The sequence below is a fragment of the Homalodisca vitripennis genome, chromosome X (genome assembly GCF_021130785.1).
Source record: "Homalodisca vitripennis isolate AUS2020 chromosome X, UT_GWSS_2.1, whole genome shotgun sequence".
NCBI lineage: Eukaryota > Metazoa > Arthropoda > Insecta > Hemiptera > Cicadellidae > Homalodisca > Homalodisca vitripennis.
Window position 1 is genome coordinate 75,900,855 of NC_060215.1, and position 17,448 is coordinate 75,918,302.

At 31.7% G+C, this 17,448-nt stretch overlaps 1 protein-coding gene across 22 annotated transcripts in view; it reads right to left on the reverse strand.

The window, feature by feature from the left end:
• Window positions 1–17,448, reverse strand: part of LOC124369221 (muscle calcium channel subunit alpha-1-like) — a 413,179-nt gene that overhangs the window by 83,080 nt on the left and 312,651 nt on the right. For all 22 annotated transcript variants that reach the window (XM_046827077.1, XM_046827074.1, XM_046827072.1 and 19 more), the window contains 3 exons: window positions 15,460–15,661; window positions 12,528–12,797; window positions 8,792–8,875 (listed from right to left, as the gene is read on the reverse strand). In XM_046827077.1, the coding sequence (XP_046683033.1) occupies window positions 8,792–8,875; window positions 12,528–12,797; window positions 15,460–15,661 (556 nt within the window). The remainder of the gene's footprint in view (window positions 1–8,791; window positions 8,876–12,527; window positions 12,798–15,459; window positions 15,662–17,448) is intronic.

Here is a 17,448-nt window from a genome sequence, read left to right on the forward strand (position 1 = left end):
TCCAAATCAAGAGCAGTTGCATTTAAGAAACTTTTTATTTTTCTATAGCAAGAAACACTTTTATGAGTGTCATATCTGGGATAATAATATAGGATTGGCAACATATTGCTGCAATAATCTCAAAAAATTCAAAATAAAATATGGTTTCTTAGGTCCCCATCTCGTCTCACCAATGTTCGAGAAAGATTCCATTCATTTGGAAATATTACAATTTGCTTCATCTTGAACAGATATTGTTCCAGAAATAAAAGTAATGATAAAACAGTTTGCTGAATCTGGTACTTTATAAATCACAAAGCAACAAATTCAAATTGTCTATTTACCTCAAAACTTTAGTTGCAATAAACTGTAATATTCTACATATTTTTAAGTGATCCTGAAATTAATTTAATAATCAAAATAGGCTTTGGTCCAAATGAATTCAGAGTAGCGGGCCTCTACTATACATGCATATAAACATAACATTTAAAACTAAGAGAAAATATTATATAGAAAAGAAGCCAAAGCGAGGAAATGCTTAAAATTGTCCAAAACAAACAATTAAATAGAAATTCTAATTTAGTTGAAAACATAACTTCCTCATGGATCTTGACTATTATTACTGGAATTATAGTATTGGACTTAAATCAATGAGATTGTGTATTTCCTCTTCTCACAAAACCAACCAACCAATATTGTCAATATGAGATACGAAATTAAAAGAAATTATATGAAATATAAAGAACAATCAGTTTTCAATAAAAAATTAACTTTGCAGACTGACTGAGTACTTTCAGTTTAATATTTAATGATTGATGTACACAAATTTAGAACTGAAGGAGCATGTTGAAGGCAAGACCTAAAATTGTATAGTTTTGGATTGAGCATGCCAATTATATAAAGTCTAAAAAGATTCCTTTAAATTTTCAAGTTGCACCCCTGCATAAATACACAATTTTAATGGCTTTATCATCACATTTAAAATTTGCATCTCTATTGTGTATTTTCATATTAGTATTGAACTCATAATATTGAGTGTACACAAAAATTTCTCACTATTTAGTTACTACCAATTGTTTAAATGTCACCATTAGAAATTGTTTGATCAATTCCTAGCGTTACAACAAATATGGCTGCACCAGTACTTCTTGATATTATTTATTATTATTTCATTATTTCATATACAATCTCCTCTCGCCCATTATATAAAGATACACATTTTAGATTGTCTCGAGAGTAGTGTATATGCTGTAAATACTTTTCTCTGATTTCATCTTATCCTCTGACTAATGTTTGAAAATTAAATTGATTTTTGTATAAAATAAAAAAAAAATATCTGTGCTAACTATAGATAGTTTTACAAGCACACACTGGAGAACAATAGGCTTCTATCCCTTTTCTGTATCATGTGATGCCCTTTGATAATAAAATGTAGCAATGATAAGTTACTTGATTCTGCAATAGTTGACTTCTGTAACAAGAAATCTATTTTTATAACATACTAACCTTTAAAGAATAAAAATTAAATACAGTATACTCTGCCCATGCAGTGGAGGCGAGTTGACGATTATTGTTTCCTCATTATTCAAGTTTTAACTGTAACTCAAGGAAAGATTAAACTAATACCGATCAGTGGTTAAATATAATCAAATTCTACAATTAAATACAATCTCTTCACCTCCTACAAATGAGTGTCAATTGACTTTTAAGAACGTCTCATTTTCAATAAAACCTTCCATATTTCAGCAGAAAATCTTTAGGATTGGTTTAAAACATACAGGATTGATGGAAACTTTAGCATATAGTAACAAAGCAATTATATATTGGTGCCAAAATGGTTTGAACATTTGAATTCAGTCTCAAGAGTTTGTAAACTGATTTTTATTGAAATGGAACAATAAATTTGGGTATGTTCTTTAACCCTTTGATCACTGTAGAAGAGTATACTCGCTAGCAGAGGACATGACATCATCACTACTGTTGAGTATTCTCGCACCACGTTATCAGCACTCTGGCAGTTAAGTGAGCTATCTTGCCACGCCAATCAGCTGCCTGCTATGTTTTCTAAATGGCCGAGAGTTGGAGCGAGATGTTGTGGTGTGGGAGAGGGCTGGTATGAGGGGGAGGGGGTGAGCGGGAAAAACAAGACGTGAATCCCGCTACATGTGTGAGCATTGCAACATTGCATTATGTGTTATTCCTGTTTTCCAGAATACCAAGAACTAAAAAATTTCTAGGAATATATTCTAAAATTGTCCTATAGAAAAACAAATGTAGAGTAAACCGTCTTATTTTTATCCTGATCAAAAGAGGTCAACACACTTTCAAAGATTTTTTGGAAATCTAAACAAACTAGTAAATAATTAATTACAGGATAAAAATAGTTATACACAACACCTGGTTACCAAAGGTTAATGAAACAATCTCGGCGCCATGCCGTCTGAGCAACTTCCGCTTACAAAACTTAGGGCAACTGCTTTGGACAGCTGCACAATCTACAGCGATCTAAGGGTTAATATGCCCATTTGTGGAGGGGGAGAGTAATCCCTTAAAACAATATTAAACTTGTTTGATCAATTTGGAATCAGTATTTGAAAATGATGACACCATATAGTTAATGACAAGAATGTGTTTTCTTGCGGAGAAGAAGTCCTTTGGGAAAGGCATATGACTTAATATCATAAAAGTTATATCCTAAATTTGAATCTTGAAAACTAAATAAATATAAATGCTCAAGGTAATAAGTATCCAATAAAGAGCTGTGGTGTTTAATCTTTTTTGGAGTATATAGACTCTGTAGAAATATATATAGATGGTCCAAACTCATCATTAGATTTTACTCAATCTTATGATTGGTTTTAAATTTATTTGTAAACAAACCTGTTAGTTGTATGTAATATGAAAATAAATACCAAACTGTATTAATACTCATTTTCTGGAGTGAAAGGGAATAACTTATTTTCGAATTCTTCCCATGATAAATATAACTAATAAATTAACTCATTTATTTTGTTGTGATTACCATGTTTCTTTGAGGATTTAGAAAACTTCCAGAATTCTCGTATTCTCCTACGAGCGTGAAAACATAATAAAAGTATATTTCTCCTCCTCAGTGTAGTGAGACTTAAATTTGGTGAAAACATGAGGGAACATATATATTTATGGGCTTTACAGGTTTTTAAAAATATTAAAGCAGTAAGTTAGGTATTGATCATTCCTCACCAATTATCATAATATAGATAGATTTTACTTTGACAATTCATTTAATATTAATGTTAAACGGAAGAAAAATTAATTTTTAATCAAAGGAAATCACATGACATTTGATCAAACCCTCTCTTAATGTGACTTGAGGTGTCATTTTTGTGTCGGTGGCAATGAGCATCTTCCCCTCAAAATGTATCACATTATTTGAGTATAGCACAAAAGTTATCCCAGACCTTGAGTACTACAAACTGTTTCTTGAAATATACTTATGGCAATAATAATCATAGCTGAGACATGCTTGTCTCTTTGTAACATATTATGATTTCCAGCTATTGACAACTTTTGAGACAGTTAGAGCGTGCAAGTGTACAAATATACAGCTGCATTTGGTAACAAAAGTTAGCGCATGCTCATAAGAGTTCCTGTAAATGTTTTTCATTGTGCCAACTGCCGTTGTGCATTCCTTTAGCTGGTGAGGGTGTGTTTAGCTGGTTTTGTACTAATCCTATTAGCTCCAGTAGTTGTATTAAAAACCTGGTGAAGAAGGTGGCTAATTTTGAGGAACTAGGTTAGATAGATGTTAAAGCTGTTGACAGAATCTCACGGTTGCTAGTCACCAGTACCTAAAACCAAATCCAGAACACGAATGTAACACCAACTTGGCTGGTAGTCGCCTTATTTCTTTCCTGCAACGGTTGTGGCCTGCAATCATTGTCATATGACTTTCAAAAAAATGGTTGATTTATTGTCTCCTCATTTTTAACAAAATACAGTGATAAAAAAATGATTCCCATTAAAAATCTTTACTATTCTAACATTATTAGTAACAAACAGTGTGGCATTTATGGGACAGTTTCCATGAGTACAAAAATAACGTTATGAAAAAGGACACTGAGAACAATGGACGATATCCAAGCAGTTACAGTGTTGGTATTATCTCCACACATACTCTATAATGTTGTTTAACTGGCAAAACTACTGCCTACTCTAGTGTAACATACATGGGGAAGTGTCTGAAAACAGCACAATAATAACTAGTTAATTACAAAAATAAAACCAAATAATTTTTGTGATAAGAACAGTGATTGAAGTTTCTGTTGTGCAGATTTGCACATTTTGCTTGATTTTCTTTTCCTAAATGAGACATGGAGGAAATTATATTTTTAAATTGCAACCACCATCTTGTTACCTATAAGTTTCAATACAATAGCATTACAATATAATAACTACTTAAAAGGGATTCACATCTTCATAGAAGCAGTGTCAACACTGTACTCAAAAGGAGCAGAACGAAATATTTTATTGGAATCTTATGGTTTTAAATATAAGATTATCCAAACTTGTAGTTGAAAGTGTACAAAAACTTGATAAAATAAAAAATATTGCATTTTGATTTTTAGTAAAAGTAAGTACAATGCAAGTGATTCCCTCCTGTATTTTTTCTACGTTGGGCATCAGAGTCATGTATCACAAATATTCTAGTGGTGTTATAATGAAAATAATACTTGTTTTGATTCCATGATATAACAAATAAAGTGATGTGAAATTTTTTATTTGATTATTATAATGAAATTTGTTCAAAGCTAACATTTTCGAGTTAAATTTGGTATGTGGATAAATAGTTTGTCAATATTGGCAGTAAATTCAAAATTTTTAATTAAAGAGCTACACAAAAGGGAGTTTTTTGTGAGTTAGAATTGGTGCAAAAAATTACATGAAATTTTTCTCTTGGATGAAATTAGCAGTGAATTCTGAATTTAAATATCAAACAATAAAAAAATTGATTTACACAGTTTTGTATGAAGTTAATTGTGCTTAAGGAACTCAAAAGTCTATTTGGGAGGTATGGGGGATATCATAGGGTAATTAAATTATACCTTTGACCTCTCTCACTTTTTAGAAATGGCGAGAAGGTTTGCTATCTTATGGTAATAGATTTTTTACAACAAATCGGTTACTTTAAGCAGAAAACACCAATGAATCCTGACACATCCAAATCCATCTGAAATAAAGTTTTGTTGATTTTGTTCATAGTTTACAAACTTTGATAACTTAGGAGGAAGGAAATTGTACTACAATTGGTCCCAACTTAATCCTCATTTTGAAACCAACATGGTAAATTAATTGGCTTCACTTTATTCTATCACAATATCTGGTAATAGCAAGTCCTTCACTTTTGGTTCCCAAGCCTGTTGCCAGTTTTCAAATTGAGTAATATGCTATAAATAAACACTTTGTAATCTAGTTCAATATTTTTATTCATTTTGGAACAAATTTAAACAAATTCATTACATTATACTGTGCAATAAATTGTTGAATTGTCTGCCATTTTATTTAAAAAAAATGTTGATCTTTTTACTTAAGGAATTATTTTAAAATCAAAGAACAAAAAGTAGGCTACAGAATAACGTATCTTTGTATATCTTGACATGGAAAAGCATCTGCTTAAATTTTGATCCTATATATTATATGGATATTAAAAAATATATACGTTAAGTTATTTTTATTTTTTTATTCAAGGAAAATTACATTTTATTTATGGATCCTAAATCAATTATAAACTGCATGATTGGATAGTTTCAATGTGGAATATTTTTGGGAATCAGTAGTACTGGAGATAGTACATCTAGAAAGACATTTCCTTCATCATTTCAAGTAGAACCAAAGATAGGAAAATAAGCTAATTATTCCAAACCGATTTGAACTCAGAGCCTTTCATGTCCAAAATGTTATGAATATATAGCTTGATGCAAAGTGGACAAATATTTGTCTTAATTAGTTATGTAGCAACTCATTCCAGTCAGTATTACTATGGTTATGAATTAATGATTTGTTCACCTTCCTAGTTTTAATGATTTGTATTAATTGGTCTTGGGAAAATATATTACCTAAATAAAAATTTTAAAAAACTGATATTTGTCCCTTTCTTTTAAACTTGTAACAAAGAGTCTACTCTGAATGTTCCAATTGCAAATTCCATCTTATAAAATTGTCCCCGATTTAAGATCGCTTAAAAACTTCATCTAGCATTAATTACAAAAACATGTATCTTGCTCATTCTCAGAATGGTAAGCAAACCTGCATCCAAAAATATTGTGTTATACAAAGATAAGATGTGAAACTGAATAAGTATTTAAGAGATGTTTCTTTTGCTTGGTTACAAGATGGGTGCTGCGTCAACTTGGATAGTTTTACTAACCCTCTCTAAGTTTTAATAAAAAGACAGAATAAAGGAGTATTAAAAATTTTAGGTTTGTAAGATATATATCTCTAACATGTGAGTTTCTATTACCATCAACCATAAAGTTACGGTGGAGGGAAAGATTTTTTTATAATCTTAAAGTTTCTGATCTTTGAATAACACATTGAATAACTTTAAATGTACTAAACACAAAATTTTAAACATATGTTTTGATTACAGATTTTCTCAAGAGTTATATCTTGGGCCACACAGTTTTATTTGCTCCATTTTTTAAACACAACAACAATAGTATCCATTTAAAAGCCAATATTTCTATCAAAAAACACTCCCCACTGTTCCAGATTTGTAGAGACAATATAAAAAGACTAAAGCACTTAGTTAATGCATATCACAAGTACTCACTCAGATTAAAAATCATATAATTTATAAATTAATTTATTATTTTTTACAAAACTTAGTTTTTCACTGCATAGAGTACAGAGGTATGTACATCTATGCACATTTATATTTATTCCTCTGTTTGGCATCTAGAAGAAGAATTAAGCCTCCAAGCAGGATAGAGGTAAGATAGCAAAGCTAAGATTAGACTGTAGAAATGTTTGCTTATGATAATATATGAAACAATATCATTAATTAGTCAAGTGCAGCATTCAAATAAAGAAAGATAATGTATGCAACAACTACAATACACATTATTAACATCAATTAATATATTAAGACAGGTAAATTATTCTTTATTAACAAGTTCATGCTTGTACATTAATTAAAAACAAGTTTAGAAACATAATTTGAGTTTTTACTCTTCTTAATTATACTACTTTTAAAAAGTTTATATTTGAAATAGAGTGATCACATCTAGAGGTCCATTCTAAAAATCAAATTTGAGAACGTATTTTGAGTATAACTTTTTATGTTGTCAGACAAGGTTTGTTCAAAAAATATCACAACTTTTCTAGTTGCAACTTTTTCTAGATGATGTAGCGCTGTCCTTTCATGGGCGTCTTCAGTTTCGGGAACAAGAAAAAGTCAAAGGGGGCCAAATCTGGAGAATACAGTGGCTGCAGCATCATTAGCGTGTTTGTTTTGGCCAAACAAATTGCACACAAGTAACAGTGAGCAGGGGCGTTATTGTGGTGCAAAGCCAATTTTTGTTCTCCCATAAATCCAGGCGTTCCTGGCGGATTACTTCACGCAAATTGCACATAACGTGCAGATAACATTCCTTATTGACAGTTCTACTCCCTGTAATCGAAAAAAAAACTGTAAGCAAGACTTTCACACTCACACAAACTTGGTGCGCACTTTTTAGTCTTGGCTCATGTGGCAGCTTCCATTTAGATGATTGAGCTTTGGTTTCTATGTCATAACCACAAACCCATGATTCGTAACCGATGATTATGACCCTCTGGAGCAAATTTGGGTCATCAACAGCTCATTAGCAATGAAAATGCACTGCTGTTTTTGCTTGAAATTGAGCAATTTTGGTACGAATTTCGAGGCAACCCGTCTCATGATCAAATCATTGGTAAAACTCGAATGGGACGAGCCAATCAATATGTTTAGGACCTCGGCAACTTCTCTAATGGTGATTCAAAGATTGGCCAATACTTATTTCTTCACTTCATCAATGTTTTCATCTGTTCTTGACATGCTTGGGTGTCCGGCACGCTATTCGTCGTGAACGCCTTCTCAGCCCGATATTTTTTCCATTTTTCGAATAGGCACAAATTGAAGAGCCATGACACGTGCAAGCAAATCAGCTGTAAACAGTTAACTGAACGTTTAAATGGCTGAACTTGTTGGAATATGTCAGAGACATGTGTACCAACATAATGTCAAAAAAACTTTTTTAAATATATGTTCCCAACAGAAATAAAAAAGTTGTGATGTTTTTTGAACAGACCTCGTATACAGTATAAGACTTTAAAATTCAACAACCGAAATTGGTTAAAGGCATCACAAAATCTATTAAAACTGTTGGAAGATGTATAAAATCTGATTTAAAAGACACTCCTCAGTGCAGTTATAAAAGTCTAGAAGTAGTCATCAAAATTAACCAACAAATTATAATTTTACGAAACAGTAATATTTGTTTCTCTCTAACCTTGTTTTTATTTGGTACTGTAAATGAATTAATTTTACCGCAATGTACTGACGAATAAATTGTTTCAACTAAACATTTTTATTCCCTGATTATTATGATTTTCTAAAAAAGTTGTGCAATATAATATCAGTTTACTAATTAAATATGTCAAGTTTGTTTATAGTTATTTTTGTTTATCTCAAACATATAATCTAGAACTGTATGTTACATGAGAGACAGTAAAGCAACAAAGCTATAAACAAAGCTTTTACTGTAGAAAGGTTAAATTAGAGTAAGCTTATCTTCTTCTGAATACTTACGTTTAGTCTGTCGTATACTATGTCAATGAAACTGCCCAGCACTATGATGAAATCAAACACATTCCAAGGATCACCAAAATAGTTCTGCAAAATAAATAAATAAATTAAAGAGTAAATTCTAAATCAGTCAAATTCCTGGTTAACTATATATTAGACACTTAAAAAATCATTAAGGCTCCAAAATATGTATCTTGTAAATATATCTTCAAATTTGTATGTGTCTAAAACATTTTATGGCAACCAAATCCATCTTATGAGTATGTATGAGAGCTCATAATTAAAATTCTTAAGCATTGCATGAAACTCAAAATTTGTATTTTTTGTTACTGTGATTTCTAGGTATTGCTATGAATGTATTCATAACTACCTTGAGCAATACCTTGGAAAAAACAAAAATTTTCACATTTTCAGTACATAACAGTTTTGGAGCACAATTATACGCATAAATGACCACATTACATATTTTCTTATCCAAGATTTTTCTTAAAGAAAAATCATAATATTTTTAATTAATCTCGGTTTTATTTTGAAAATATAAAATAGAAAAATGTCACTATAACAAAAAAGAAACTAACTACAATTACTCGTATCATGAATAAATATCTTTAAAATTGAATCTAAAATTGTTCAAATTAAATCAATGGTACTTTAGCTTGAAAAGTCCCAGTTTTGTTATAATGTGTTAAGTGAGGATGGTCATTAAATAGAATAGGTAAAACATATAGACGAATAAAGTGGATCTAAAATCATAAAGTGGATACATTTATAGCTACATAACAATCTTATGTAGAATTGCTGGGATAATGAAAAGAATTTAAAAAGTTGTCATGATATGAAAATAAAGGGCTATGTTATATGAAATAATCAAACATGAATAATGAATTAATGACATTAAAAATTCGAAAAATTTAAAATTAAAAATATTGTAAATTCTTATGTTTAATTTGGCTGAAAATTTTAAATTCAGCCTTTTTGTTCTCTTCTCGTATTGGGAGGAAACTTAATTAGTTATATTTCATTGCACTATTTGATATTAAACAAAAGGCTTATTTGAAAACCTCACAAGAATATTTGACTTGATATACAATTTTGTAGCATTAACATTCTCCAAGCTAATAACCATTAAGTTCAACCCACATTGCCTAAGTTACTTGTTTTGTTTGTTGTTATAAATTTAGTCTATTAGTGGTATAGCTTAGAGAAAGAGAGAGAGAATAACTATTCAAAAATCATTAAGATTTGGAAGGCATCAAAAAATTACATTACATCACATTTTTACAAGAACAAAGTTACATTAAATATATCTGGCAAAGTTTCTCCAGGATAGGATCTCATCCACTGTGTATAATGGTTGTTAAGCAAGCCATTTTTTGAAATGGAGTCTGAGATTATGGTTGTTTTGACTCTTCAACTCATCTGGGAGAAAGTTGTAAAATTAGGCACAGGCATACAGTGCTGTGCGGTGAAATGGAAGATTGCAGTTGTTGGTAAATCTGGTATTGTGTTGATGAATAGCAGGAAGGTTTGAAGTCCATTTGTACAAGTAGACGAAATCACTGCCAAGACATAGTGAGAAACCACTGTCAGAATTTACATATCTAGAAAAGTTTTCCTGCAACTATCACGTATTCCCAGTCCAACCAATATTCTTATTGCCCTCTGCCCTCTGCCCTCTTTTGGAGAAGCAAAACCCTTTCTAGGTTGTCACAGGACTAGCCCCCCCCCCTCCCATAAGGTGATTTCAAAGATCATACAGCTCTCAAAAAGGGCGTGATAAGCAACTCTTGCAGTCTCTGCTGTACCAGTAGCAACAGTTCTCCTCATAGCATACAATGAACTGCTGAATTTTTTACAGAGGATGTCAACATGGTTCTTCCAAGAGAGATCAACATCCACAATAACTCCCAGATGTTTGGTGTGGTTTCAAGATTAAATATAACAGCAACTTCATTTTTCTTTGCTTACATATCAGCTTTTTCGTCTTTTCTTCACTAAGGACCAAGTCTATGTTGTTGCAGTGGTCAAGAGCCATATTCACTGCTATGAAAGAGTTTATCACAATTGTGAAGATAAGATGACAGTATCATCAGCGTACATGAAGCATTTGCCATATGGGTTATTATAGGATGGTAAATCGTTAATAAACAATATGAATAAAACTGGCCCCAACAATGACCTCTGAAGGACACCTCTACAGACAGGTAGTGGAGTAGATTCTGTCTTGCATGTTTTACCTTTGATTGAGTAGGTTAGTTCCACAATCTGCGATCTGCCTTCCAGGTATTTTGGCAAACCAGAATTAGATCATGGCCCAAGCAATAATAAGCTTTGTGAGATCTAAGAATAGTCCTGTGACACTTTTACCACCTTCAATGCTGTTGATTATTTCTTCTACTAGATCTAATCCTGTCACTGTCGACCTGCCCCTCACAAATCCATGCTGACTCTCAGTAAGCAGACCATGGATATCAAGATGTCGAAAGAGCCTTAATAAAACAGTTTTCTCACTAATCTTTGAGAAGGATGAAATAAAAGATATTGTCCTATATTGTCCTGTGTCATCCCTTTTTCCTTTTTTTGCAGGGGAATGATTTTAGCCATTTTCAGACTGGAGGGAAAAGATCCCGGAAGAAGTGATAAATTGGCTACATACTCAAGTGGTAAAATAAGTCCCTCTTTACAAAAATTAACAATCCAAGAAGTAATCTAGCCTTATAGTACGACATATATTTGTGAATGAAGTTGCAGAGAAGTTGGAATAAGACTTATGTATACATTTCCTTATTAGGTCATAATGGATTGTGGAGGGGATCAGGTACAGCTCAGTCTGTTTAAGGATCAAAAGTTGTCAGTAAGAGAAAAGAAAAAAAGACATACCTACCACCACATATAAATCACCCCTTAACCCTGTGTGTGCTGGTTATAATTCATAGATGCATGCGAGAAATGCCACAGTCTTTTTTATACTATAAAGCATGTTTTTTATTAAAACACTAAAACTCTTTCATTTGTCAAGATATCAAGCTTTTTTGTAATTTTACTTCAAATTAATTACATATTTATGTATGAACTGAAAACTATAATTGCTTTACAAATATAAATAAAAAAATAAGTAAATAAAATTGTAAAAAAGGTATTTAGAAATTTTACACTTCATATCATCCAAAATCTTTATTACCGAAGCTATTGTCTAAGTTAAGATTAGTATGATATTCTACATCTACTTATGAGTCTATAAAAACAAATTGATAATTTTATTCTATCTTTCTTAAAGTTAAGGTACAGCCAATTTTCCATTTTTGACACCCGTTCAGATTTGCATAGTTTTTTTTACCAGTATTTTTTTTCACATGTATAAATTTTGTTTTTTATGTGTCGTTGCTCAGGTTACAGACCACCAAAATACAAAAGTAAATATACAAACGTTACATAGGTCATAACGAGTATCATACAATACGGAATCAGCTTTTCTAGTAAAACTGACAATGCCCATAGAGCATAGACTTCGGCACTGAAAGGCTTAGGGTGTGGTTTAGGACATTTTGTCAATAAGTTCAATAATTATTAAAGAACAATATTATAGAAAAATACATACTATTGATAACACATATCCATAATTCAGTACATATTCTATATGTGACTGTAATTTAATGATAAGAGTTATTATATTTAAGATGCCATTTTTGTGTAAAGATGCCAATTATGTGTAAATGCCCCTTCATATTATATTACATACCTTAAATCTAAATGCAGCTACTTTGAATATGAACTCTGCAGCAAAAACAACACTGAAGACAATGTTGAGTATGTCAAGAGTTTTGGTATAGAATTCTGGTTGTTCATTGAATTTCATGGCAAGAGTGATTGTATTGATCATGATCAAGACGAAGATTGTGTACTCAAATGGCTGTGATGTCACAAACCACCACACTTTGTACTGGAACCGGTGTTTAGGAATATATCTTCGCACAGGCTTTGCTTTGAGGGCGAACTCAATACAGTTCCTCTGAAAACAAAAAACACCACCATTTTGTATAGTACTGAACAACTTTTGTATAAGGACTACTTTAAGAATTAGAACAGATACAATATATAAAGTTTTTGTAACATCAACTTCCAATAGGGAACTTGTTTTGTAAATTTTAAATTGAAACAAAATCTATACATCTACACTAAACTACAGAAAATTCATGTATGACTTTCTCTCAACTTTTAATTAATTTTACTCTTAGCACATGACTAATATAAGCTGCTATACACATTAATTGTATGGCACTATTTTAGCCTACAGTAGAGGGTTTCTGTTAAAGTTCATACTGTGGAAGAAGAGAGGTCTACTAGTATACATCAAAATATGAGATGGACTAATTAATGTTTTTTACAACAGATAAACGTGAATATAATTATTTAAAAATTACAAGTTGCATATGCTGTATACCATGATCAAACTCATGAACAATTAAAAAAGTGTGGATCCAAGCAACTACGAGGGGGTACCCAAAAGTAACCGGAATTGTATTGCTGGCAGCCGGCAGCGTGTAGTACACATTCCTGCCGCTAGGCGTGTGTCGCGCAACCCATTGCGAGCTCAGTGACCCCAGTTCCGTTGTCCTAGTGCATTCTGTTCGTTCGTAGTGACTGTTTTTGCTGACCCTGTTTTGTTCTTGTTTCGTTTTTTGTCATGGCAAGTTTAAGTGAACAACGTGCAGCTGTGAAATTTTGTTTTTTACTTGGTAAAAATGCTGCAGAAACTATTTTAATGTTGAATACAGCTTACAAAGATGATGCTATGGGGAAAACTCAGGTCTACGAGTGGTTCGCTCGATTTAAAAATGGCGACATGTCGATTGAAGACAAACCTCGTTCTGGATGTCCATCAACCTCTGGAACGGACGAAAATGTTGAGAAAATTCGTGAACTTGTGCTCACCGACCATCGACAGACAATTGAGGAACTATCAGAGAGTAGTGGGTTAACTTGGAGCTCGGTTCAGCGAATTTTAACAGGAGATTTAAGACTGAAAAGGGTTGCTGCCAAATTTGTTCCTCGACTTCTGACTGACCATCAAAAGGCACATCGAGTTGAAACTTGCCGCCTTCTGAAAGAACATCTCGAAAATGATCCCGATTTTCTGGAAAAGGTAATTACTGGTGATGAGTCATGGTGCTATGGTTATGACCCAGAAACGAAGCAACAGTCAAGCCAATGGAAGTCGCCATCTTCACCTCGTCCAAAAAAATGTCGGCAAGTCAAATCAAACATCAAAACCATGTTGATTTTGCTTTTTTGATGCTAAAGGCATTGTTCATTCTGAGTTTGTTCCTCCAGGTCAGACTGTCAACCAAACATTTTATTTGGAGATTTTAAGAAGATTGCGCAACAGTGTTCGCCAGAAAAGACCCGATTTGTGGCAGACTGGAGACTGGTTCTTCCACCACAACAACGCACCGGCACACACAGCCATCTCAGTTAGGCAGTTTTTAGCCAAAAACGGCATGGTTCCGCTGCCCCACGCACCTTACTCACCTGACCTCGCTCCATGCGACTTTTTTTTATTTCCACACATGAAAAGAGGCTTGAAAGGTCAACGATTTGACAGCATTGAAGAGGTTAAGAAAAAAACGAAGCTCGAGCTTGCAGCCATTTCTAAAGATGACTACAAAAAATGTTTTGATCAATGGAAATACCGTTGGGACAAGTGTATTAGTTGTAATGGAGATTATTTTGAAGGAGATAAGGTCGTATTGTAAAAAATTTGATAATATATAATTTTTATAAAATAATTCCGGTTTTTTTTGGGTACCCCCTCGTATTTTCAATGTTCAATGTGACGTTTTAAATAGCAATTAATTTTATTAAAATATTATTAAAGTCAAAGGACCTTAGAATGGAGGTGTAATAATGATTATGATAGTGTAATAAATAAATAAAAATCCAAACAGGTTTGAACTAAAGTAAATCACAGCTAGACGGTTTTTTATGTCATTTTCCTGAGGCCCAAGAAACTTGCCCAGAAGTTTGAGCCTCATCTTGGTCTTGGGCCATGAACTAGTATTGCTTATATAGTATAAAAATGTAAAACTAGATAAAAAATTATCTCGTTAATATATATTTGATCCAGTAGAAATGTAGGTATTCTAAACAAAAATGTATCAATCATCCTAAATGAGTTGACATCATTGTGGTGGGATACCTTTGCATTTTGTCTTTTACAAGCTATTTGTTTAATTACTTTTGTTATATTGTTTGTTCATGTATCAATTAGGTTACTAACTAAGTATTCTTAGCTTGCCAGTAATTTTTTTTATTCTTCAATTGTCTTCCAATTTTCAATGATGATTTTCTTTTATCAATGTCCAACAAAATTGATTTAACATTTATGTATGAGATTTTAAATGTAAAAGTTTTGCTACTTAGGAGTAAAATGGCAATTGTTTATTCATATAACAAAAACTTATTTTGCAAAATATGTATATCATTAATTTGGATAACAGCAAAAATAACAAATAATTTCCCGGAAGGAAATTGGTCCCAGCTATGATATTTAATTCAGGGCCTGTTAAATTGCCTATGGACTCGAGTAAATCAGAGCTGAGCGTGTATTGAATTAACTTATAGCTCGTAACAAATCTAAATTTAATTTTGGTTTTCACTAAAAATAAACCTACCTGATTCTTATCAAGTTCACAGTTTTTGTACTCTTGTTCACCTTCATTTTGAAATGTAACAATAACGAAACCAACGAAAATATTGACCATGAAGAAAGCAATTATAATGATGTAGATAATGTAGTAAGCTGCTACAATTGGTCGAAAGTTGTGAATGGGTCCTCTGTTCTCTGCATTTGAATCGATAGAAACATACAAAAGCCTGAAAAATAAAAATAAGTGATAATAAACAAGTTAGTATATATCATTTGAAACATAATAATTTATGTATTTGAGACCCCCAGCTTAATCTACTACTTAATTCCAAACCTAACTGGTTTACAGGCTTGGAATCTTAATTTATACATTTATTTAATGAGAAGACAATATTTTCAGTTTTACTTTTATTAACAAGTTATCCGTTTGCTTTAAACCACTCCTGAGCTATTTCTATTGAGTTATTTTCTTTTAACAATAAACTATTTAAATCTTTACTTTGACTCAAAAGAGTAGTGTCATCAGCATACAACACTGATTTACATGGCATATTGAACACAAACTCATTTACTGCTACTACAAAGCCTTGAGGGAACCCAACTTGGGTTATTTTAAAATCAGATTGTTTTTGATTTTTTACAACCATTTCTCTTCTATTACCTAAGTAAGAAGAAATTAATTATAATTCAGTATTTCTAACTCCATAACTATTAAATTTGCTTACAATTAATTCATGAAATGGAGTGAAAGGGTTTTGTGAGGCCTATTAAAGTTGCAGATAATGAGAATTTATTATTAAAGTTTTCTACTAAAACATTTTCTACTATTGTTTCTACGGCTTTTTTGTATTTAAGTTTGGAAGAAAACCAAATTAATTGTTCTTTACATAGTAACCATTGTTGTAAAAAAATGAACTAAGTTGATCTTTTACACATCTTTCAAAAACTTTAGTTAATATTAGATACCAAAGGGATTGGATAATAACTAGAAGCATGTAATTTATCACTTTTTTATAAAGTGATACCATTTTTATTACTTTCAATGCCTGAGGAAAGACACCATGCTCCAACATCATATTGTACAAAAAAGTCAATGATTTAACAACATCAATTACTTCTTTCAACAGTTTGTTAGAGAACCCATATTAATCTTCACTTTGGGATGAGCTTATCTTTGAAACACACTTTAAGACTTGCGTACAATCAATGCTCTGCCATTTAAAATAACTAATTTCTCCTTACAGTTTAAAATATAATTATCGACAAACTCCAAGGCAAAAATAATATTTGTAGGTGTATGAGGTACAGAGCTTATAAAATAGTCATTAAAATCATTAGTTTTAACAGGTATTTCTTGACAAACTTTAGAACAGTTAGACTCAAGTTTAATTACATTCCAAGCAGCTTTACAACTATTCCTGGAATTGTTTATATAATGGTCATTTGCAAATATCTTTGCTTCCTTAATTTTGGCTCTATATATTGTTTTTGCTACATTATAAATATGTTTATGCATTTGCTCATTTTCTCCAACTACTAAAAACCTATCATACAAAATAACAAAGAAATCTCTAATTTTTCTTAACTCTGGTGTAAACCATGTGATTTTTTTACCTTTAACATTCTTTTTTATTTTCCTAGTTTTGCAGCATTCTTCAAGAGAGGTTGTCAAAATAAATAAAAAAATAGTTGAAAGCTCAGTCAATATTGGTGTGCATCCCAAGTTGTGACCAGTTAAAATGTGACAATAGTTCCTTAAAGATTAAAATTTAATTAGCAGAAAGAGTTCTTTTCAATAAAAATGAATCTTTTTGTTAATTTTAACAACACCCCATTTAAGAAATATTGCAGACACACCAGCATGATCAGACAAATTAGGTTCCACTATTTAACATACTATGTTTAATTCATTAAGGTTGGTTATAATATTATCTAAACATGCTTCCTGCCTTGTTTCTTGCTCATTTAAACAATACAAGTTCAAAATTGTGACCTCTAACAAAACAAATAAATA